The 23,053-nt window shown below is 63.7% G+C and overlaps 4 protein-coding genes across 11 annotated transcripts in view; 1 reads left to right on the forward strand and 3 right to left on the reverse strand.

Moving 5' to 3' along the window:
* The window catches only part of PHRF1 (PHD and ring finger domains 1), a 33,623-nt gene extending 27,094 nt beyond the window's left edge, over positions 1-6,529 (forward strand). For all 8 annotated transcript variants that reach the window (XM_066368733.1, XM_066368914.1, XM_066369273.1 and 5 more), the window contains 6 exons: positions 332-486; positions 2,184-4,775; positions 5,006-5,160; positions 5,301-5,561; positions 5,689-5,817; positions 6,115-6,529. In XM_066368733.1, the coding sequence (XP_066224830.1) occupies positions 332-486; positions 2,184-4,775; positions 5,006-5,160; positions 5,301-5,561; positions 5,689-5,817; positions 6,115-6,258 (3,436 nt within the window). In that variant the 3' untranslated portion in view covers positions 6,259-6,529. The remainder of the gene's footprint in view (positions 1-331; positions 487-2,183; positions 4,776-5,005; positions 5,161-5,300; positions 5,562-5,688; positions 5,818-6,114) is intronic.
* Positions 6,530-6,914: 385 nt separating this feature from the next.
* Positions 6,915-10,095, reverse strand: IRF7 (interferon regulatory factor 7). Its single transcript, XM_066369494.1, has 10 exons — positions 9,985-10,095; positions 9,448-9,761; positions 9,203-9,365; positions 8,907-9,114; positions 8,588-8,646; positions 8,293-8,494; positions 8,085-8,168; positions 7,499-8,005; positions 7,204-7,322; positions 6,915-7,128 (listed from the first exon to the last, which is right to left on the reverse strand). Exons 2-10 carry the CDS (start codon positions 9,465-9,467, stop codon positions 6,961-6,963), a joined length of 1,530 nt encoding a protein of 509 aa, XP_066225591.1. The 5' UTR covers positions 9,468-9,761; positions 9,985-10,095; the 3' UTR covers positions 6,915-6,960.
* A 616-nt stretch (positions 10,096-10,711) lies between these two features.
* Positions 10,712-18,015, reverse strand: CDHR5 (cadherin related family member 5). The gene is given in 15 exon segments (XM_066368606.1): positions 10,712-11,270; positions 11,587-11,735; positions 12,352-12,519; positions 13,054-13,138; positions 13,215-13,328; positions 13,433-13,633; positions 13,739-13,828; positions 13,998-14,102; positions 14,630-14,800; positions 14,907-15,017; positions 15,120-15,221; positions 15,398-15,490; positions 17,230-17,280; positions 17,598-17,773; positions 17,850-18,015. Coding segments are annotated over 15 exon segments (2,142 nt in total). The 5' UTR covers positions 17,902-18,015; the 3' UTR covers positions 10,712-10,796.
* A 1,959-nt stretch (positions 18,016-19,974) lies between these two features.
* On the reverse strand, positions 19,975-20,949 carry SCT (secretin). The gene is made up of 4 exons (XM_066360335.1): positions 20,826-20,949; positions 20,616-20,717; positions 20,367-20,459; positions 19,975-20,186 (listed from the first exon to the last, which is right to left on the reverse strand). The coding sequence occupies exons 1-4, from the start codon at positions 20,903-20,905 to the stop codon at positions 20,069-20,071; spliced, it is 393 nt and encodes a 130-aa protein (XP_066216432.1). The 5' UTR covers positions 20,906-20,949; the 3' UTR covers positions 19,975-20,068.
* Positions 20,950-23,053: the final 2,104 nt, after the last annotated feature.

Below are 23,053 nucleotides of genomic sequence, written 5' to 3' on the forward strand. Positions count from 1 at the left end.
CCTTGGTGGGGATGTGAGAGCACAGGGACGACGAGGCAGGCGGTGCCACGGGGAGGTGCCAGGCGGGGGCCAGGCTGCTGCTCTGGTTCTGGCTGGGTCTCTGAAGAAAAAGGAACTGAACCAAAAAAGCCGATGCCTTTTTGGAGATGCCTTTCCTGTTGGCGCTGTGGGCTGCTTCCACCCGACTCCTGCTTTCCTTTAGCTGGAGCTGCTGGGCGGGTCTCACTCTTTCCTGTGGGGGCTGGTGGACGGCCCCTTCTCAGCCACAGCACCCAGGTGTGGCCGAGGGCAGGGCAGGGCAGGGGTGGCAGGGCCTGGTCTGTGCCTGCAGGAGGAGCATCCCCACCACGGCGCCGGAGCCTGACGTGGACGAGGCCCCCGTCCCTGACCTGCTGGGCAGCATCCTGTTCGGCCAGAGCCTCCTGATGTTGGACAGCGCTGACGTCACCATCCACCGGGACGGCTCGCTCAGCGCCAAGCGGGCAGGTGAGGCGTCTTCCACGCCTTTTCCAGAGACGTGTGCGTGTGGAGGTGCTGAGGGCATTTGCACTCAGAAAATGTAGAGGAAGGGGCAGCTTCTTCCCTCGATTTTGTTTGTTTACATCCTGTTCTGAACAGGGTCTGCGAGCAGGTACGTCGGGGTGACAGAGCCCACGGGCCTCCACAGCCAGTGTGCCGGCCCGTGCTCTCACAGCCATGGAGCCAGCCCCATGGGAGCCTCCATCTAGTCTGGGTTCCTGCAGGTTTGGGGGGGGGTGTTATTCAGTGAGAGGAGGGGAGGCAGACACTCCCCCACAGGCACCCCGGCCAGGATCCACCCAGCAATGCTTTACCATTGAGCCAACCAGCCAGGGCCTCCGGCAGGTTTTTGGAGGTGGAGTGGTCTGGTTGTGAGGACAGACAGCTAGTGTGTAGATGGGATGTGAAGGCAGCCCTCCCAGCCCACCTTGTGGAAGGTCGGTAACTGGCTTGGGCGTGTCCTGATCACACATAGCTCCACAGCAGGGAAAGGGCAGCCCCCGCGGCCCCCCGGGGGCCTGTGCCCAGAGAGCAGGCACTTCCAGGGCACACTGCACACTTGGGCGTGTCCTGATCACACACAGCTCCACAGCAGGGAAAGGGCAGCCCCCGCGGCCCCCCGGGGGCCTGTGCCCAGAGAGCAGGCACTTCCAGGGCACACTGCACACTTGGGCGTGTCCTGATCACACACAGCTCCACAGCAGGGAAAGGGCAGCCCCCGCGGCCCCCCGGGGGCCTGTGCCCAGAGAGCGGGCACTTCCAGGGCACACTGCACACTTGGGCGTGTCCTGATCACACACAGCTCCACAGCAGGGAAAGGGCAGCCCCCGCGGCCCCCTGGGGCCTGTGCCCAGAGAGCAGGCACTTCCGAGGCACACTGCACTGTCTGTCAGTCTTGATGGTCAAGTTAAGTCATTGAGGGTTTGTGTGTGGTTTTTTTTTGGGGGGGGTGTGTTTTGATGAGAAGCATCAACTCGTGGTCGTGGCACTTTACTTGTACACTGATTGCTTCTCCTGTGTGCCTTGTCTGGGGAGCTCCAGCTGAGCTAGTGACCCTTGCTCAAGCTGGCAGCCTTGGGCTTCGAGCCAACGATCATGGGGTCATGTCTGTGATCCCACACTCTAGCTGGCGACCTCAGGCTCTTGAACCTGGGTCCTTAGCATCCTAGGCTGATGTTCTGTCCACTGCGCCACTGCCTGGTCAGGCATCATTGAGCTTTTTATTTTTTATTTATTTTTTTGACATAATCCTAGCAGTCTTTATTTATTTATTTATTTTTACAGCGACAGAGAGAGAGTCAGAGAGAGGGATAGATAGGAACAGACGGACAGGAATGGAGAGATGAGAAGCATCAATCATTAGTTTTTCGTTGAGACACTTTAGGTGTCCATTGATTGCTTTTTCATATGGGCCTTGACTGCGGGCCTTCAGCAGACCAAGTACCCCTTGCTCGAGCCAATGACCTTGGGTCCAAGCTGGCGAGCTTTTTTTTTTGCTCAAGCCAGATGAGCCGTGCTCAAACTGGCGACCTTAGGGTCTCGAACCGGGATCCTCCACATCCCAGTCCGACGCTCTATCCACTGTGCCACCACCTGGTCAGGCATCATTGAGCTTTTTAAAGACATGCTGGGACCTGATTGCTGTTTGATGTTTTGTCTTTTAGCACCTGTTTCTTTTCAGCGGAACTCAGGTGGTCCGTCCCGAGGCGGAGACCGCTGTACCTCGGGGGTCGGCCTGCAGCCCACAGCACCATCCTCAGGGCACCTGGGAAGCCTGGGGTTGCACTGCCAAGGCAGGCCCACCCCGTCTTCCGGCCCTGGGCTCATGTCGGGGGCTGAGGTGCGACTAGACTTCCCAGTGACCCCTCAGTCAGGCCAAGGTCAGAACTTGTTCAACGTGAGCAGTCCCGGCTTAAAACGACGTGACAACCCCCAAACGAATGGCAACAGTAAGCACACTGTGCCTCTTAGATTCACATCCAAGATCTCAAGTGGTGCCTCTGCCTCGCCGGCCAAGAGGGCAGTGCCAGGACAGGCCCCAAAGCCAGCTCCCAGGAGAAGGGACATCTCTGAGCTCCCCAGGATACCAAAGATGAGAAGAGACAGCAGCAGGCCAGCGGACACGGCTCCCGCCCCCACCGGCAGGCAGCGTGTCGAGATCCCCAGCTCTTGCATCAGCCGGCTGACGGGCAGGGAGGGCCCCGGGCAGCCTGGCCTTGGCGCCCGGGCAGAAGGCGAGCCCCGTGGCAGGGGCCCGCAGGAGCCCAGTGTGCACTCGGGGGGTGGCACCCAGTCCCCAGCCCCGCTGGGACCCTCGAGGGGGAAGAGTGGCGGCTCAACCTTCGAGAGCTTCCGCATCAACATTCCCGGGAACACTGCGCATTCCAGCAGACTCTGCAGCCCCGGCTTCTGCCACACGTTCCGGCCCGTCGACGACAAGGCGCCGAGGAAGGAGAACCCCTCGCCCCTCTTCTCTCTCAGGAAGACAAAGCAGCTCAAGAGTGAGATCTACGACCCCTTCAACCCCACGGGCTCGGACTCCAGCTCCGCGGGCAGCAGCCCCGAGCGCCTCGGCCCCGGGCTCCGGCCTTCAGAGATCACACGCACCATCTGCGTCGACAGCCCCAAGGCCCCGCCCCTGCAGACCGTGCGCTGCGTCACCTCCTACACGGTGGAGGCCGTCTTTGGGACGGAGCCTGAGCCCTCTCGGGGGCCGTCCTCCAGCGTGCACAGGCTCCGGGACGCGGGGCCTGCCGACGGGCTGGACGGGGGGGAGCCCCCCGGAGGCCCAGGCGCAGCCTCCCGAACGCAGAGGCCGTCTCTGCCGGAGCCCTGGGACGACGAGGACCAGCCGCCCCGCAGCACCTTCTTCGGCTCTGAGGAGCGGACGGTGACCTGTGTGACTGTGGCGGAGCCAGAGGCCCTGCCAGCAACCACCCACAGGGTCGTGGAGCTGCGGCCCCGCTCCCGTTCCCGCTCGACGTCCAGCTCCCGCGGCAGGAAGAAAGACAAGAGGAAGCCAGCCACCAGCAGCGAGCACCGGAGGGCCCGCTCCGGTTCCCACTCCGGGGACAGGAGCTCCAGGTCCGTGTCACCCCCGGTGAGCGAGGACCACGCCAAGAGGCACCAGCCCAAGGCCAGAGGTCGGAAGTCTTCCAGCGACAGCTCCAGCAGCCGTGAGCGAGCCAAGCGGAAAAAGACCAAGGACAAGAGCAGGGAGAGGAAGAGGGAGTCCTGGGGCCACGGCCGGTGGAGGTCCCGCTCCCGCTCCCGCTCAGGCAGCCCTGGCAGCTCCTCCCACGAGCACCACGAGAGCAGGAGGAGAAAGAAGAGGCGGTCAGGGTCCAGGTCTCGGGGAAGGGGGTCTTCTCCGCCCAACAGCCTGGAGAGGTCCCGGAGGCCCCGCCACACCAGGGAGAGGAGCCGCGAGCGAGCCCGAGCCAGGTGGGGCTCCCGTGAGAGGAGGAAGCACAGGTCCCGGTCCCCTAGCTCAGAGCACAGGTCCCGGGAGCACCGGCGACCTCGTTCCCACGAGAAGCGGGCCCGGCCTCGTTCCCGATCCCGATCCCACTCCCCAGAGAGGAAGTTGCCTGTGAAGGAGGCTTCCCCCGTACCCCCTCCCCAGGAGGAGCTGAGGCCAGGCGCGGAGCCCCCAGCCAGGCCACTGGCCTTTGCAGAAACTGATGCCCAGCCAGAAGGCGCTGAGACCGACAAGCCCCCCCCAAAGGCCCCGCCTGTCCCGGAGGTGCTGGCCCAGTGTCCGGCTGATTGTCCACTTGAGGACCTGGATTATGGTGACTCTGTCGAGGCAGGACACCTCTTTGAAGACTTTTCAAGTGAAGGCATCTTCATGCAGCTTGACGACATGAGCTCCCCGCCCTCCCCCGAGAGCACAGACTCCTCCCCAGAGTGGGACTTCCCGCCCACCCCCACTGTGCCCCCGGTCAGCCAGCACCAGGACCCCAGCCCGGCCGTGGCTGCCATCAGGAAGGAGGTGTCACTGATCCACAGCGAGGATGCTGTGCAGCCCCCACCCTGCACAGGGGGTCCCCAGGAGAAGGTCTTGTTCCAGCAGGACCAGGTCAAGGCCACAGTACCTGGTGCCCTGGGAGCCCAGACCGAGGGCAGGGTGCTGGTGGGGAAGGAGGAGGGCCCCTGCCAGACCCCTGTACTGCGGGCTAAAGCCCCAGTGAAGAGAGTCACCTGGAACCTGCAGGAGGCGGCCGGCAGCGCCCTGGCTGAGGACAGAGGCCTGAGTGAGTAGGCTGCTCTCCTGTGGCCCTGCGGGCAGGCTGGGGCAGCGTATAGGATGCACAGAGCGGCCGTCACAGGCCATGCCGGGCATGGCTTCTCCCTGGGCAGCTCAGGCCCCCGTGGTCACACTAGCAGAGCAGGCCCTGGTCGGGGAGGTGGCAGCAGCCAGCCTGAGGCCCCTGTGGCTGGAATGCTTCCTGCAAAGCACCAACCCCCCTGTGTTGGCCTGCAGGGGTGCCGCTTCACAGGCCGCAGCAGCCCCAGGAGGAGGCCTGGGGACCTGAAGACGGGGCCCCTGTGGTGGACTCCCAGCAGACACCCCTCCCCGAGCCCACTCCTGGTGACATGCTTCCGGAGCCTGGCTTCCCCAGTGCTGACCCTGCTCAGGTGGGTGGCTGGGCTGGAGGGAGGTGACCTTGCACTTGGGCCATCACGACACCACCCCTTTTGGCCAAGGCGCTTCGGGAGAGGGCTTGGGGGTGCCGCCAGCTTTGGAGCTGCGCTCAGTGAGCTGTGTTCTTGTCTAGGTGTATAGCCCCAACCTGCCTCCCGCCCTGGCTCTGCCCTCAAGTGTCCCGCCCTATGCACCAGTCAGCCAGCCCACGGTCCAGTTCATTCTGCAGGGGAGCGTTCCCCTGGCAGGCTGTGGGGTGGCACCGAGCCCGGCCCCAGTGCCCACCATTCTGACCACAGCCTCAGAACCGGCTGGCCATGCCGCTGCCACCAACAACTCAGAGGAGAAGACGGCCAACCCCCGGCCAGCCACAGAGAAGGTTAAGAACGAAGAGGTGAGCCCCTCCCCTCCCCCCTGTGGGGTGGCTCTGGCAGGGTGGGAAGCACCGCGCCTCTCTCCAGAGGGCCCTGAGGCCTCCGCCCTGGCCGTGCAGGTGCTCACATGCGTGTCCTTGCCCCCAGTACATGAAGAAGTTGCACATGCAGGAACGAGCAGTGGAGGAGGTGAAACTAGCCATCAAGCCCTTCTACCAGAGGAGGGAGGTGACAAAGGACGAATACAAGGACATTCTCCGAAAGGCCGTGCAGAAGGTGGGCTGCCGGGGGCAGGGGGGAGGGGGCGGGGATGTCTCCTTGTCTGGCTTCTAGGGGTCTGAGCGGAGGAAGGCGCTCTGGCCTGGCTCATGTGGCCAGGGCAGCACGGCACCTCGTGAGTGGCGGGGTGTTAGGACACCGTCCTTGTTACTTGTTACACAGGCTAAGGAAATCACAGGACAGCAACACTGAAGTGTCTCTTGCCTCCTTGGTGGGACCTACAGGGCCATCACTGACCACCAAACGTCTGGGTGTGAAAGGGCCTCTGGGTAACTGTGCCTCCTCTCCCCACAGATCTGCCACAGCAAGAGCGGAGAGATCAACCCTGTGAAGGTGGGCAACCTGGTGAAGGCGTACGTGGACAAGTACAGGCACATGCGTCGGCACCGGAGGCCGGAGGCCAGCGAGGAGCCTGCTGCCCAGGGCGCCGAGGGCTGAGGCCACACTGCACGATGCCAGGGTGCTGTCCTGTCCCCGCAGAGCTGTAAGGAGTGGCAGAAGCAGAAGACTGGGGACTCCCAGCACTGTTTTCAGGGTTCCTGTGATCACACGTGGTCTGTGCACCTGTCCTGCTCAGTTTAAACTGGACTTTTTTATATGTATATTATAGATACATTGTTTCATTGTGTTCTTATTTATCAAAAATGGACTATCTTTAGAAACTTCTGTTGACTGGGTACTTAAAAAGTAAACCCTTTGCTGACACAGAGCCTTGGAGGGAAGAGGGACTGCCTCTCTTGTTGAGAAACCCCACTTTCTTTGGTGGTAGGGCTCTATAAGAGACGGCTCAAGTGTTTGCTAAACTTGGCTGCCTCCGTGGGGCAGAGCGCAGTGTGGGTGGGTCACAAAGCCGGGAACGGCCCTGGGTGCGGCGCTGAGGAAGCCGGTGTCGTGCTTCCCGACACACTAGGCAGGAGCAGAGGTCTGCTGTCCCCAGGGAGTTTTGTGTTCTGAGTAGAGTGTGTTGGCTCTGAAATGTGTGGTGTGAGTTTCTTCATTGTGAAGACAGCAGAAAGCAGGTGTATGTGGGTGGGTGTGGGGATCGCCTCCTTCCCTGGCCCAGCCCTGAGCCCACCCCAGTCAGGAGTCCAGTATCCATTCTTCATCCTCTTTATTGGATCAGGGAGGGGACTGCCCGGCCTAGGCTGGCTGTTCCACCTCCATGAAGAAGCGCTCCAGGAAGTGCTCCAGGTCCTCGTAGAGGCTGTTGGAGCTGGAGAGGCAGAGGCTGAGGCTGCCGCTGTCCAGGGAGGACGCCCCCTCTCGCTGCACCCCCTCCAGGTATGCCCGGCACAGCCACGGCTCCAGCTGCAGGGAGGGCACGGTCAGCCAGGCTGGGGCTGCCAGGGGTAGCGCCTCCCCCACGGGCCCCCCCCCCCTCACCTTCACCAGGACCAGGCTCCTCTCCTTGGGCCTCCCGGCCGACAGGTCCTGCCCGAAGCCCAGGTAGATGGTGTAGTGCGGGGAGCCCTGGCGCCTCCGAGCTCGGAATTCCACCAGCTCTGCGAGAGGGGGCTCTGGTGAGGGGGGGGCTGGCTGGGGAGGGGGCTTCAGTCCCAGGGGGCTCTGGTGATGGGGGGGCTGGGAAGGGAGGGGGCTTCAGTCCCAGGGGGCTCTGGTGAGGGGGGGGGGCTGGGAAGGGAGGGGGCTTCAGTCCCAGGGCAGGTGCGCCACTGACCTCTGAAGAAGGTGCCGAAGTCAAAGATGGGGGTGTCACAGTTCCTTTCCAACAGGCGGGCAGGGGTGGCGGGGCTGCCGGAGCCCAGGCAGCTGCCCACCTCCCAGAAGACTTTACACTTGCCCAGGCGCCGGGCCCACAGCCCAGACCCCCGGAGCTCCAGCTGGAGGCCTGGGGCCACGTGCTGCAGCAGCTTCTCTGTGTAGTGCAGCTGCTTCTGGTCAGGGAGCTCGGCGGGGCTGGGGAAGGCCACAAGCTGGGGCTCTGTGGCCTGAATGTCTAGGCCTGGAGGCCCATACAGGAGGACACAGCTTGGGCGCCCAACCACCTCCTGTAGCACTGTCCGGCCCTTGTACATGATGGTCACGTCCAGGGCCCCCAGGCTGGGCTCTGCATGCAGACCGAGCTGTGGGCAGTTGTGCCCCACCGTTTGGGTGGAGGTCCCGAGGACAGGTTTGGTGCAGGGCTCTTCCTGTGGTAGCGGCTGCCAGGTCTCTGGGGCTGGACCTGCATTTGGGGAGGAAGGTACTGAGCTGGTACCTGGCCCACCGGCCCCTCCCTCCACACAGCCCCTGGCTTTTCTCACCTGTCACCTGGGGCTGTGACCCAGGGTTGGGGACCACCTCGGCAGCCCATGGAAGGCACAGTTCCCCGTTAGGGAGCTCTGAAACTGAAAAGAAGAGTGGAACAGCTGTACCGCTCAGCCACGGCTGGCACCATCCCTGCTGGACGACGACCCCCCAGCCGAGAGGCTCTGCTGTTCTGCCAGCACCCCATGTAACACAGCCCCTCACCAGCAGCCTCTGGAGGGACTGGAGCCACCCCCTGCATCGCTTCTAGCAGGTGGTCCTCCACGCAGCTCTCCTGCAGAGCCCGAAACAGGATGTCCTCCGTGTAGCCAGCTGGTCCCGGAAGAGGGCTTGGGGCACAGGGCACAGGACTCAGCCTGGCTGGTCCACCAGCACCTCCTGTCAGGCATGGCTCGAGGAGCCCACCCTGCAGGGGAAGACGGTGTAGGTATAAGCAGCCCCCAGCCCAGTGTGAGGTGGTAGCCCCCAGCCAGGAGCAAGGAGTGCAAAGCAGCCTTACCCTTGTGGGTGGGGCATCTTCAAGGGCCTGGTCCTCTCCCTGGTTAAGGCCTGGACCTTCTGAGGGAGAATTGGAGTGGGGGCAGCATTGGGACCTGAGACACTAAGCTGGTTCATGTCCCCCTCCCTCAGTCCCAGTCGGCCATCAGCTTCCTCCTCTTGATCCCCCTCCAACTTGGCACCATCCTCCTGACCTAGACCATTTTCTAAAACCACAAATCCGGCCAGGGGGGCGTGGCTGCACCTGGCCAGAACGAAGTCCCAGCGCCCCAAGCGGCACCATGCCTCCACCCTGGCCCGCAGCCTCCCCCATTGCTCACCTCTGCACCCTATGTTGGAGATGAGCTTATACACCTTGTGCGGGTCGGTGGGGTCTCCCGAGTTGTCTTCCAGCATCACGAAGCGCTGCGTGCTGTACAAAGCGCAGCGGAAGTTGGTTTTCCAGCCGGCTCGGAGTGGGCCCTCCGGGGTCGGCCGATCGCCTAGGCCTCTGCTGGGCGGCCACCTACCGCGGGCTATGGCCCAGGCCTGCGGAGGTAGATAAGGGTGTGGGGCGTGGGCTTGGGGCGTCGGCCTACCGGTCGGACCTCCCACCCAAAGTGGGCAGGGATCCCACCTTGAAGATGTGAGAATCGGCCTCTCCCAGATCTTTTCGCGCGAAGTGCTTCCAGGGCACGCGGAAGCGCGTGCGGTCCGCGTCCAGCCACCGCAGCCCCTCGTAGCGGCCGCTGCTGACCTCGCCCAAAAGCCAGTCTGCGAACAGCACACGCGAGGTCCCCCTGCGGGCAGAGCAGCCAGAAGGTCAGGGCGTGGTACACTGTGCGGAGGGCCGGACGCCAGGGAGGCAAGGCAGATTTTCACCTCTCCGGGTCCACAGCCATGGCTCCCACTGCAAGGGTCTGTGGTCACGAGTGGCAATCAGGTATTAACACAGGGAGGAAAGGGTTGCTCATGTATCGCCACAGGAATGTGGCCAGGTGTCACAAATGTGGCCCAGTTGTTACAGGTTTGGGGGTCACAGATGTGGGTTGATGGCTTCTGGCCACGACGTTGCCCAGGTATGGGGTTCTTGGCAACGGTGGCGATGAGTGTGAGTACAGGTGTGGCAGCGCGCACACGTGGAGTCACAGGTGTTGAGCCAGCGTCCGGGCCTGGGGGGATGCGCAGGCTGGACCCTGCAGAGACAGGAGGGAACCGCCGCTGGAGGGACGGGCATCGGGAAAGCGAAACCGCAAAGCCGCGTACGGCGGGAAAACGAAACCTAATTTCCCACCACCGTGGGGCTGGCACCTCCCCGTCCAGACTGCCCCTCCCCCCGGCCCGTGCTCAGTGACCCCCGCCGCCACCTCGAGCCAGGAGTTGCCCCTCTGGCTCCGCGTGGGTAGGGGTCCCGCTTACCTGGAACCGGAGCCGCCGGGTCGGGAAGTTTAGTCTCGCCGAGAAGCCTGGAACCGGCGTATTTAAGCTGGGGAGCCTGGGGGACGGGCCGAGGGCGGGGCCGAGGGCGGGGCCGAGGGCGGGCCGAGCTCGGCTGAGCTCTGAAGTCACGTGCTGCCGCGGACGGAGCCGGGTGGGCGGGAGGTACGAGCGCCCCGTGCTCGGAGCCCCTCGGTTCAGGCTGTGGGCTGAGGGCTCAGAGCCCGGCTGGGGACAGTGCGGTGGGTGGCGGTGGATCGCGGGCGGCAGGAGCGGCCAGGCCCAGCCGCCGTCCCTGACTCATGGCCTGGACGCTACTCCTGGCCCCTGTCACACCCCGCACTACAGGCCACTGCCCGGGCGCCTGAGTGTTTACTGTCCCCCCCTGGACCCCACAAGGACACAGGCTGTGCCCCACCCCCACCCCGCCGGAAGGTCCCGAGACCTTGCTTTCCGAATGCCCTCGAGCGCTCCTGAGCCTCGCCCAGGCCGAGAATCTCCGCTGCGGGTAGAATCTTCCCCTCGGGCCGCAGTGACCGCGGGAGCGGAACCGCGGCCGCCAGCTGGCCGGAACCTGGGAAGTCCCGCAGCAGCGGCCCCGCGGCAGGTGGTTTATAGGAAAGGCCGCCCCTCCCGCCCTGCCCGGCTCCCGCCACCCCCGCGCCGAAGCGAGCGCAGCCACAGACGACAGACGACGCGGCGCGCGACATTGGCAAGTGTCACTTTATTCTGCGCGGCGCAGCAGAGGGCGCGCGCGGCGGGGCCGCCCAAGTCCCGATCCCGCTGCGGGGGCGCTAGATGTAGGTGGAGTCGGCGCCGAGCGCGTCGTCGTGCGGACCCCGGCCTGGCCCCGCGTCCTCGCCCTCCACGCCGCTGCCTTCGCTGTCCGAGTTGTTGGCGCTGTCCGCGTCCGCGTCCTCGTCCTCGTCCTCGCCCGCCGTGGGCTCATTCAGGATGACCACGTCGGCCTCCGCCCCGATGCTCTCCCCGAACCACACGGCCTTGTAGCCGCCCTCGGGCCGCCGCTCCTTGGTCAGGATGGACTTCACGCCCGCGGGGCCTTCCTCGTCCCGGACCGCCGCTGGGGACTCGGGGACGCGGCCGGGGGACTCAGGGGCCGGGGGCGTCGGCTGCGCCAGGGCCCGCAACGCGGGCTCGGGCAGGACTGCGGCCGGGGTGCGGCCGGGGGAGGGGCTGGGGGCCGGGGCCCAGTTGTCCTCCTGGTCAGCTTGGAAGGCCTTGTTGTCGAAGCCGCTGGGCTGGGGCTCCTGGGGAGGGGGCGGGGAGCCAAGGCGTCAATCGGGCCCCAGGCCTGGGCTCAGAACCCGCCCGCGCAGCCCTCCCCAGAGACAGGGGTCCCCGCCAGTCCCTCCCGTCTTCTCTGTCCGTGTCTCCTCCCCACCTTTTGGACTCTGGGGTGTCTACATCCCCCTCTCCTCACCTCTGTTCTCCTGCTTCCAGCTGATTCCTGGTCCCCCCCCCCCTCAACACCGCCTCCACCTTCCCGTCGCTCTGTCTTCGCCCTCACTGTCCCGTCTGTCTGTCCGTCCCTCGCCCCTCCCGTCCCCACCCCCAGGACCTCACCGGAGCTTTGCCCGAGCAGCACTTGAGCCGGGCACCATAGTGCTTGTGGACGAGGATCCCCAGGGCGATAAGAGCCAGGAGCAGCAGCGCGGCCAGCACGCCGCCCAGGGCCCCCATCTCTGCTGCTGAGAAGCGCGGGTCCTCGGCCCCTGCAGGCAACACCACCACCACTGCCCACTGTCGGCCCGGCACCCAGCACTGCCCGTGCCAACCTGTGCCAGGCTCAGGACACCCTGGGAACGAGCCAGGCCAGCCCCCCCAGAGCACCACTGCCCACTGTCGGCCCGGCACCCAGCACTGCCCGTGCCAACCTGTGCCAGGCTCAGGACACCCTGGGAACGAGCCAGACCAGCCCCTCCAGAGCACCACTGCCCCCTCAGCCCTGTGTTTCTAGGGACCCCTGGGGAGGCCAGGCTGCTGAGGGAGGGGGGCCGTGAGGGAAGCAGGGGTTTAACACCACAGGAAGGGGGGTGCTGGCAGTGCCAGGGCTAGTGGAGTGGGGGGGCCTGGGAAGGGTAGGCTTCACTGCGCCCCAGATCTGGCTTCTGGCCTACCCTCCGCACACTCCCCAGTTGACTTCTTTGGGGTCCCCCAGGGCCTGTTTCTGTCTGCCCAGACCAGGGAGCCCCTTCTTTGGATTTTACAGTCAGCGTGGACATGCTGGCCCAGTCTGGGTGGACACTGCCCTACACGTGGTTCCCAGGACTGCTCAGTATCAAGAGTCAGGGAGCATGAGGGGGACTCCAGGGCCAGTGGGGGTGCTACCTGAGAGTAGGGGTGTTCTGCTGGTCCCATGGGGTGTCGTCTGAGAGGTTCCTGGCTTTGGGGTCTGTGCTGAGCCCCCGCCGGGTGAGGCTGATGGGGGGGAGGTACTGGTTCTCGTACTGGAAGGCCCCCCGGGTGTGGACGAGGCAGGTGGCCTCAGAGTTGTGCCTGAGGGGGGGTGTGGGCCAGCGCTGCCCCCAGGACTGGTCGTGGAGGGTCCCTGAGAAGGCTTGGGGGGGCTGGGGGCTTCCGAAGTGGAGCTGGGTAAGGGGGGGTATGGGCCCGCACTCCCCCCAGGGCTGGTCGTGAAGGGTCCCTGAGAAGGCTTGGGGGGCCTGGGGGCTTCCGAAGTGGAGTTGGTTAAAGGGGGGTTTGGGCCTGCACTCCCCCCAGGGCTGGTTGTGAAGGGTCCCTGAGAAGGTTTGGGGGGGCTGGGGGCTTCCGAAGTGGAGTTGGTTAAAGGGGGGTTTGGGCCCGCACTCCCCCCAGGGCTGGTCGTGAAGGGTCCCTGAGAAGGCTTGGGGGGGCTGGGGGCTTCCGAAGTGGAGCTGCTTGAGGGCCGGGTTGTTCTTCCAGCCTCTGGGGGTGTGGGGGGGCCTGGGGGCCAGGGATACAGCTTGGGCTTGACTCTGTCCCCAGCACGCCTGAGGCAAGAAGCCCTCCCCGAAGGTCACCCAGGCCCCCCCCCCCCGCCAGGCTCACCTGTGGGGGTGGGCTCCTGCTCGGAGACTTGAATCTGCACGACTGTGGAGGCTGTGCCTGACGTCACCGTGTTGTTGGCCTCCACCTGGGGCAGGAAGGGGGCTTGTCCCTCTTCAGCCCCCCCTTCACCCTGCCCCTCAGAGATGCTCCCCGCTCCTCACCTCTGCGTAGAAGACCCCGGCCTGCGCCAGCCGGGTGGCAGTCACCACCGTTTCCCCGTTCATCCGGAAGTCGGAATTGTTGGTGATTCGGTAGGTGATGGCCGAGTTGAGGTCCTGGACACAGACCCTGTGAGCCCTGGGCCCAGGCTGCCCCCGTAATCCCCCAACCCACCCACAGAGGGGAGGCCAAGCAGACCCAGGGACCAGGCGTTGCCTACTGGGAACTCGGGGTCTTGGGCCCGGATCCTCAGGGGCTGGGAGGGGGCGGCTGCATCCTGGACTGCCACGCCCACGCCAGAGCCCAGAGCTGCGGTGCCCAGGTACAGGCTCTCGGGAAAGCGGGGCAGGCTCCCCGAGGCGTCACGGGCAGCCACGGTGACTTGGGTCACTGTGTAGCGGCCACCGTCCTCCTGCTCGCCCTGTGTGCGGGAGGGGAGAGACGGCAATGACCAGTGGGTCCTCGAAGCGTGAGCCCAGCAGCCTGGGTCTCAAGAAGAGCCCTCGGATCTGGCCAGGGGACCCACCTTGACCAGCAAGAGGAAGGTCTTGGGACTGGGGATGCTCCTGGTCATGGTGAGGTTGCCCGAGTCAGCATTGATGACGAAAGTGCCCTCCTCACCTGGGAGGATGGATGGTGGGAGAGTTGGGCCCCCCTCCCCCCCAGAGGCATAAGGTTCAGGGTCTCAGCTGGCTCTGCCATGTGGCAGGTCCGCTGGGGCTTCCTCGGGCCAGGCTGGGGAGGGGCCTGGAGTCTGGGTGTGGCGTGGAGACCGAAGCTGGGACTGGTCCTCACTTACCCCTCATGATGCTATAGATGATACGCTGGTTGATGCCCCGATCCCCGTCTATGGCATAGATGGGCCCAGGTTGCAGGATGAGGGGGCCTGGCTGTGGGGACCCGGAGAAGAGAGGGGTGCATGTGAGGGCCTGTGTGAGGGCTCCCACTCAGCCCCTTCCACGCCCCTGCTCAGGGTGACCTGAAGTCCCCTGGTCAGGCCTGTCATCACACGGCACGGCCCCTCACACCCCATTGCTCATGAGTCACGTAGCCCAGAGACACTGGATTGGTCTGGAGGATGCGTGTCACCGCTGGAGACAGGACAGCTTGTGGGTAGAGGGGTGGACCCCTGCCCTCTGGTGCTTGGGTGCGCCGCTCACGGCGGGAGCAGGGACAGGCGGCTTAGGGGGGCCCACCAGTCCCCTCTACCCCCGAGCCGCCTCACTAGGTCCCTGGCTCTGCCCCAGGACAGCCCAGCCCATCTCCTCATTCTTATTTCAGAGTAGTTCATGATGTTCACATTTGTTTCAAAACCGCAGCTGAGTTGGCACCGAGGCCCCGCCCTCAGCGTGCCTGAGCCTCCTTTGACCCCGACCCCGGCTCTGGACTTGGCCCTGCCCTTCCCTGTCCCTGGTACCAGTTTGTGGCCTGTGGGGACAGCCCCGTGGTACTGGGCGTGGATGCAGACACGAGGGTCTGAGTAGACGCAAGGCAGGAACCAGGGTGGCCGCAGGTCAGCGGGCTGCACTTCCAGGACCAGGGTGGCCGTGGCCGTGTGGCTGGGCACTGCATTCTCGTCCCGGGTGTCCTGCAAGCCCCGAGCCCCGGTAGTCAGTCAGCCTGGGGGCTGGGGCTGGGGCAGCTGTGGTGGGGACTCGAGGGCCCTAGACTCGGGGGCAGCGTGGCCTGCTCACCCGCACCACCAGCTGGAAGGTCATGTCCCGACACCTGTCGAAGTCCAGTGGCTGGTCCAGCCGCAGGGCGGGCCGGTTTGCACCCGCCAAGGAGAAGACGTTCCTGGCACCCTGGGGAGACAGGGGCAGAGCTGAGACCCTGGTAGGATGTAGGAAGGCAGGGGTGCCCCCCCAAAAAAGGGGTCAGAGTTGGAATGGGATGGGATTGCCGACCGGCGTCACTTCCTGGAGAGTGTAGAATAGGATGTCATCTTTGTCACGGTCCTGGGCCTTGAGCTCTGTCTCGGAGATGACAATGGTGTTCACTTTAGTGTCCTGTGGGATGGAGGGTGGTTGGTCTGGCCCTCGCCCCTGATGCCCCGTGGACCCATCCCCATGGTCAAGGCCCCCGGCCACCCTCTGCGCCCCAGCTCCTCACCCCAGGATCCTAATGCCCCCACACACACTGCACCCCCCCTGCGGTACTGGCCCCTGGCTTCCCTCACGCTCACCTCGGGGACCCTCTCAACTTTGACCGCAAAGGGGAACACAGGCGGGTTGTCGTTGACATCCAGCACGGTCACAAACACCCTCAGCTGGGTCACCTGTGGGGACGGGGTGGGGGTCAGCCTCCTCTGCACGGGTGGCCGCCCCACTCCGTCCTCGCTGCTGGAGCACAGTCACAAGACTAAGCTCTCTGCTCCAGCAGAAGGTACAGACGAGGAACAAAAGGAATTCGTTCAACACTGAATGAGACGAATGCCCCGGAGAGAGATGACGCAGGAGCTGGGGGGCATCACCTGCCGACCTCCCCCCCCGAATGAGGAGAGCAGCAGAACAATCACTTTTCTTTAAACATAAACCTCGCCTGACCAGGTGGTGGCGCAGTGGATGGAGCGTCGGACTGGGATGCAGAGGACCCAGGTTTGAGACCCCGAGGACACCAGCTTGAGCGCGGGCTCATCTGGTTTGAGCCAAGCTCACCAGCTTGAGCCCAAGGTCGCTGGCTCCAGCAAGGGGTTGCTCAGTCTGCTGAAGGCCCACGGTCAAGGCACATATGAGAAAGCAATCAATGAACAACTAAGGTGTCGCAACACGCAATGAAAAAACTAATGATTGATGCTTCTCATCTCTCTCCGTTCCTGTCTGTCCCTGTCTATCCCTCTCTCTGACTCTCTCTCTGTCTCTGTAAAAAATAAAATAAAATAAAATAAAACCTCAAAGGAAAAAGGGAAGAGAAAGAGGGTCCCAGAGATTGGAAGAGCCCTTCCACATCCAGCTATCCGTGGGTGGGCATCGGTGACCACAGGGCAGTGGGCTTCCCCCCAGGTCCAGTGACGCCGAGTTCCTGCTTTCTTCAGGTGTGACAACAGTAGCATGTCACATGGAAGAAGAAATGTTCGTCCCCTGGCCAGGCAGCTCCCCTGACTTGGAGAGTCGCCCTGACACGCCAAGGCTGAGGCTTGGATTCCCGGTCAGGGCAGTGGAACCAAATATTGATCTCTCTCAAGTCAATAAATAAAATGAAAAGGAAGTAGTGTCCTTATCTTTGAGAGACCTCCTGAGATATTTAGGGACGGGTGGAGCGGGGGGAGGGGGGGGGTCCGCAGGGCTCAGAGGAAACAGGATGGGGCCGTGGCTCGCAGCCGAGCTGGGGGTGCGTGGGGCTCGCTACCCTGTCCTCGCTGTGCCCGTGTGTTTGACAGTCCCCTCCGCTGAAGGAGAAGCAGGGTCAGGAGCTGGCTAAGGTGTGTGGGGCCAGAGGGGCAGCTGCGTGATGTGGAACAGCCCGGCCGGCAGGGCACCCTCTGAGCAGATGCCGGAGCGGAGGTGGGGGTGGTGAGGGAGGGCGTAAGACACTCACCCCAGTGACACACTGGGCTTTGACTCTGAGTTAGAATCCCTCCCTGGAAGTTCTGGACAAGGATTCAGAGGGTGGACTGGGGTGGACAGAGCCCAGAGGGCAGCGAGTGGGCCAGTTAGAAGGTTCCGGAAAGGAGACACTGGTGGGCAAGGCCCAAGTGAAGGCAGAGCTGGGGAGGGTCTAGCTTCAGGCAGAGCCAATAGATTTACTAATAAAAGAACGTGGTGCGGGGTGGGGGGTACCCCTAGAGACGGGGTGTCTCATCATAGGGGGTGCAACGCTTCATCAGGGCGGTAGGGTTTGTGAGTCGGAGGCCTGCCTAGAGGAAGTGTGGGTGTCACCCGCACAGGGTGACACTTGAAAACACGCCATTGGGTGAGGTCACTCCTCGGGGCGGAGTGGGGGGGGCCAAGCCCAGGAGCACTCTGATGTCACATGGGACGCAGGGCCTCCAGGAGGAAGGCATGGGGCCAGACTCACCACGGTGTCACCCCTTCTGCACTCCAGGTGTGCCTGCAGCATCGTGTTCTCCTGCAGGGGGAAGAGCGTCAAGAGTCACCTGCCCCTCTGGCCACAGCACCGTCCCCATCTCCCAGGCGAGGCGGACATGGGGGGGGGGGGCCGAGAGGGGCAGGTGCCTGCTCGGGACCTGTCGTCTGTGCTACCCCCAAAGGGCATCGGGGCCCCAGGCAGCCTTGTCCCCCCAAGGGTCCCAGTCCCCTCAGATCTGCCTGGGGACGCAGACACCCTCAGGGTCCCAGAGAGCCCTCCGCGTGGGTCCCGTGGGGGTCCCGTGGGGGTAGGCCACCCCCCAGCCCCCCTCTCAAGCCCGGGCTTGCCCTCCGTACCTCATAGTCAGGAGCCACAATGAGAAAGAGCTGGTTTTCCTGTATGTGAAACGCGAAGCGGGTGGACGAGGACCCGAGGGTCACGTCCTGGCCTGTGGGGACGAAGATGTCCACCAGGGGCTCACTGGGCATCGTGTTCTCCTCGACTTCAAAGATGGTTTTGTTCACGGAACAGACTGGAAAGTGGGAGAGGCAGTCAGTGTCTTCCCAGCCCCCTGCTGCCGCCCGGCCCCCCTGCACGGCCCCGTGTACCTTGGGCCTGGGCCACGGCCAGCAGCAAGGGCAGCAGGGCCCAAGCCCCCATCTCGGGGCGGTGGGAGGGTCAGAGCCCGTCCGGCGTCCGGGACCCTCTCCGAGCTGCCTGCTGACCGCCCGCTGGTGCAGTCTCTGCCCGGACGACCTTTGTCCCTTCCGGCAACGCCCCGTTTTATGATTCTTTACGACTGACTGGCCTCCGCCAAGGGGGCTCCCGCTGGCCGAGCGAGCACCAGGCCTAGTGGCTTCTGGGCAGGAGCCAGGAGCCAGGTCACAGGCAGGGGCCAGCAGGGGCTCCACCCACAGTCACCAAGATAGGGTGGGAAAGAAGCTCAGAAAATGCTCAGGGGGCCCTGGCCGGTTGGCTCAGCGGTAGAGCGTCGGCCTGGTGTGCAGGGGACCCAGGTTCAATTCCCGGCCAGGGCACATAGGAGAAGCGCCCATTTGCTCCTCCACCCCCCCCCTCTTTCCTCTCTGTCTCTCTCTTCCCCTCCCGCAGCCAAGGCTCCATTGGAGCAAAGATGGCCCGGGCGCTGGGGATGGCTCCTTGGCCTCTGCCCCAGGCGCTAGAGTGGCTCTGGTCACGGCAGAGCGACGCCCCCTGGTGGGCAGAGTGCCCCCCCCCCCCCCCGTGGGCGTGCTGGGTGGATCCCTGTTGGGCGCATGCGGGAGTCTGTCTGACTGTCTCTCCCCGTTTTCAGCTTCAGAAAAATACAAAAAAAAAAAATGCTCAGGGCACCATGGGCCTGGGGGTGGGGGTGGGGTCGCAGGGGGACAGGGGTTAGGGGCGGGGGAAGAGGACTGGGAAGGGGCTGGCCTCTGGCTTCTGTGTTTGTTGTGCCCACGCCCACCTGGCTGCCACTCGGCGGGGCTCCTGTGGCAGAGCCCTCTTGGAGCAAGACTCCTGAGGCATCCAGCCCCTGGAGGGTCGAAGCCCCAGCTCTGCATGACCCCCCTCCCGGCCAGGCCACCTCCTCTCCCCACACCAACCATCTCAATCTGGAAGGAAAAGGGCTGTTTGTGTCCTGGGGACACACTGGCCAGTCCCCAAAACAAGCCAGCTCCTCCCGATGGAGCCACATGAAGGAAGATGACAGTGCTTCAGGCCAGTGGTCCCCAACCTTTTTTGGGCCACGGGCCGGTTTAATGTCAGAAAATATTTTCCCGGACCGGCCTTTAGGGTGGGACAGATAAATGTATCACGTGACCGAGACAAGCGTCAAGAGTGAGTCTTAGACGGATGTAACAGAGGGAATCTGGTCATTTTTTAAAAATAAAACATCGTTCAGACTTAAATATAAATAAAACGGAAATAATGTAAGCTATTTATTCTTTCTCTGTGGACCGGTACCAAATGGCCCACAGACCAGTACCGGTCCGCGGCCCGGGGGGTTGGGGACCACTGCTTCAGGGGACCCGGGTCCCCACTGGCTCTGGGGTCTGACAATGGGGTCATTCTGGAGGGGGTAATCCTCAGCCCAGACCCGCAACTGCCCTACCCCTGTCTTTTCTTGGACCCTAAGCCCAGCGTCCAAGGAGAGGCCAGGCTAGAGCGGGTGAGAGGCAGAGATGGAGGGGCTGAGAGGGGCCTTCCTGCCTCCGGGCCTCTGCCACTCCTGCCCCCGTTTCTGTAATACCACCCCCCAAGCTCCTGCCATCTCTCTGCTGTGGCAGTGACTCTGTGCTTGGAGGGCATCCTGCAGCCCCCAGCACCCCTTGGGTCGTCATCACTGTCCCCTGCTCCACAGCCTCAGACTGGCGGAACCACTTGTCCAAGACCGTCCAAGACCGCCCGATCCGGACTGGGAGCCACGCCCGTCCTGAGCCTCCTCGCTCCTCCTCAAACTCAGCCCCCCACCCCCAGTCCCTACATGTTTGCTGAAGGGAGACAAGGGGGGGGGCCCTGGGGAGCTCAGTCGGTGGGACAGGAGATGACCCGATGCCGGAGATAAGGAAATGGGAAAGTGCGTCTCCTGCAGCTTCCCCGGTTTAAAGGGCAGCTGGGCGTGGCCACAGGGCGGGACTCCCTGGGTGGGGCCTCTTCCCCGCGGACAGCTCCGCCCTGCAGGGATGCCTCGATGGTACCCAGACGGCACACACAGGGAGCTCAGCAGGCCAGGGTCTCAATTCCTCCTTTATTGGTGACAACTGCACCCCTCGCACCTCCCCTCCCTGTGCAGGCTGCCCTGGTCCCGGCCGGGGTGATTCCTTTGTCCTCAAGGCCTTATCTGGGTCTTCGCAGGGATGGCGGGGTCTGAGGCCATGACCGGAGACCTCGGTCCAGAAGGCAGCAGGGTAGACCAGGCTTGGTCCAGGGCAACCTTCAGGGGCATCCTGCAGGGGCAGCCAGGTGAGGGGCTGCGGCTTGAAGCTGGCGACCCCGCCCAGCTGGTCAACTGACTCCCTTTCACTCCCCAGACCCCTGGCCCCAGGTCACCCAAGGGAGGAGGGCTAGGGGGCTGTGTGTGGCAGGAACTGCCGGTGGGGGTACGGCCGGCCGGCCGGCGTGCTCACCAGGCCTGCAGGGCCGGCACGTTGGACCACAGCAGGCAGACGGGGCCCTCTGCGGACTTGGCCCCCGAGGCGCTGTTCTCTGCGTCCTGCTCGCTGCCCCCCACCCCAAATCAGAATTAGTTCTGGAGTTGGAGAGAAGAGACGGAGGCTGAGGGGCACCCCCATGCAGGGCCGGCCCCCCCCCCCCGCCCTCAGTCGGCCCCCACCGCGAGGCAGGTGTGCGCCTGGTCCCGGGGGCAGCGCCTTCACCTGCGCTTGCCGATCAGGCCCTGGAGCAGCCGCTGCAGCCGCGCGCTCTCCCGCAGGCGACTGAGCTCGCTGGTGAACGTCCCGTCCGAGTGTCGTGGGGCCCTGGGGGGTGAGGTGGGGGTGCGAGGCCGCAGGAGGGTGAGAGCCAGGCCGGGGTGGTGGGCGGGCGCGGGGCCAGGGCGGGTGGGCCCGAGGGGCGACGCGACTCACCTGGGGGGCGCGGGGCGCGCGGCGGCGTTCCCGAGCAGCGGCGGCAGCAGCAGCAGCAGCAGCAGGGGCCGGGGCGCCATGGTGGGCGCCGGGGGTGCTGAGCGCTGTTCCCTCGGCCCCGGGCCCCGCGCGGCCCTTATAGCGGCGCTTGCCGCGGGGCGGGCCGGAGGGGGTTGGGGGGACAGCGCCGCCCCGGCTCCGCGCAGCCCCGGCTCCGCGCAGCCCCGGCCGCGCCCCATCGATTTGCGGGAAGGTCAGGGCCGCCCCCCCAGCTGTCACGCGGCCTGGCCGCCCGTCCCCCAGTCCCGCCGCGTTGGCGCCCCTGGGCAGGTGGAGAGGTGGGGGGTGGCGGTCAGCCAGGAGCTGACGGCGGGCCCGCGAGGGCTGGGGGACCGCAGGAGGGAGCACGTCCTGGCGGGGGCTGCGGCGCGCCTGGAACGGCCAGTGCAAAGCCTCGGAGCCTCGGCGCCAGGGGCCTCGGAGGTGGGATCGGGGGCGGGGGCGGGGGTCCCGGCTGGGACCTAAAACGAGGCGACCAGAGGCCGCGAGGCAGGTGGTGCGCGGTGCGCGGTGCGCGGGGGATGGCGGGGCGCGGACCCGCGACCTCACAGCCACTCACTGCGGGGGAGGGGTGGGAAGAGAGATCGGGTGGGGGGGTGAGTGCAGCCGGTGGGGTGCAGATCGGAGCCGAGCCCCCCCCCCCCCCATCTCGCGTTTGTACTTTTAGAGGCAGCTGGGACCTGAGCCTGTGTCAGGAGCGATCAGGAGGTGGAGACGCCCAAAGAGGGGGTGGACGAGGCGAGGGCAGCTGGGTCCCTGTGGTTTAATCAATACCGGATTAAGTTAAGCTTTTTAAAAGCCCGTACGCATGAAATCCTTAAACATAAATTATAAACCTAGTTAATGAAGTTATAAGCCGGTAATTCTTGTGTTAAACTTGGCATGCATTTTAAATACAATTCGTAGACTTTTTTTTTTTTTTTCAGAGCAGTTTTCCGGGGGACAGGAAATTTGAGCTGAAATAGACGTCGCCAGCCCCATCCCGTCTCCCCTATTCCTGCATTGGTGCTATATTGGTTACAACTGATGAATCCATAATGATACATTATTATTAACCAAGTCCACAGTTGACTGGAGGGTTCACTCTTGGTGCTGTACACATTCTGTGGGTTAGGACAGCTGTGAGATGACATGTGTCCACTACTGCAATCTCATACAGAGTCGTTTCCCTGTCCTAAAAATCCTCTGTGCTCACCTGTTCACCCCTCCCCCGCTAATCCCTGACAACCGCTGATCTTTTCATGTCCCCATAGCTCTTTGCCTTTTCCCCAGACTGTCACAGAGTTGGAATCACACAGGGTGTATGTAGCCTTTTCAGACTGGCTTCTTTTCCTTAGTAATAAGCGTTTAAGGAAATGTCTCTTCATGACCTGTGATAGCTCGTTTCTCTTGATCACGGAATAGTAATCCACTGTCTGGGTGGATCGCAGTGTGTTTACCCATCACCCGCTGAAGGACATCTCTGTCACTCCCAGGTCTGGGCGACTGTGACTAGAATTGCTGTGAACAGCCCTGTGCAGGTTTGAGTGGACGTGAACGTCCAGCTCCTGCGGGTGAACGCCTGGGAGCACCTTTGCTGGATGTTTGGTTTTGTGAGAAATCACCAAACCTCCTTCTAAAGCAGCTGCACCCCCTGCACCCCCACAGCAGCGAGGGGGACGCCTGCTGCTCCGTGTCCCCCCGGCACTGGGAGTGTCAGGGCTCTGGACTCTGGCCCTTCTGGTCGGTGTGCAGTGTCTTGTTATTTCATTTACAAGTAAACAACCGGCGTGACTTGTTCTTGCACAAATATGGCAGATTAAAATCTTTTTTTTTTTAATGAGATGAGGGGAGATAGTGAGGTAGACTCCCGCATGCGCCCCAACTGGGATCCACCCGGTAACCCCTGTCTAGGGCCATTGCTCAAACCAATTGAGCTATTTTTAGTGCCTGAGGCTGATGCACTTGGACCAACCAAGCCATCCTCAGTGCCCACCAACACTCGAACCAATCGTGCCACTGGCTGTGGGAGGGGAAGAGGGAGAGAAGGGAGAAAAGGAAGGGGAGAGAAACAGATCGTCACTTCTCCTGTGTGCCCTGACCAGGAATTGAATCCAGGATGTCCAAACCCCGGGCTGATGCTTTATCCACTGAGCTAACTGGCCGGGGCCTAAAATCTTCTAAACTTT

The sequence above is a fragment of the Saccopteryx leptura genome, chromosome 1, assembly GCF_036850995.1.
Source record: "Saccopteryx leptura isolate mSacLep1 chromosome 1, mSacLep1_pri_phased_curated, whole genome shotgun sequence".
NCBI classification, from domain to species: domain Eukaryota; kingdom Metazoa; phylum Chordata; class Mammalia; order Chiroptera; family Emballonuridae; genus Saccopteryx; species Saccopteryx leptura.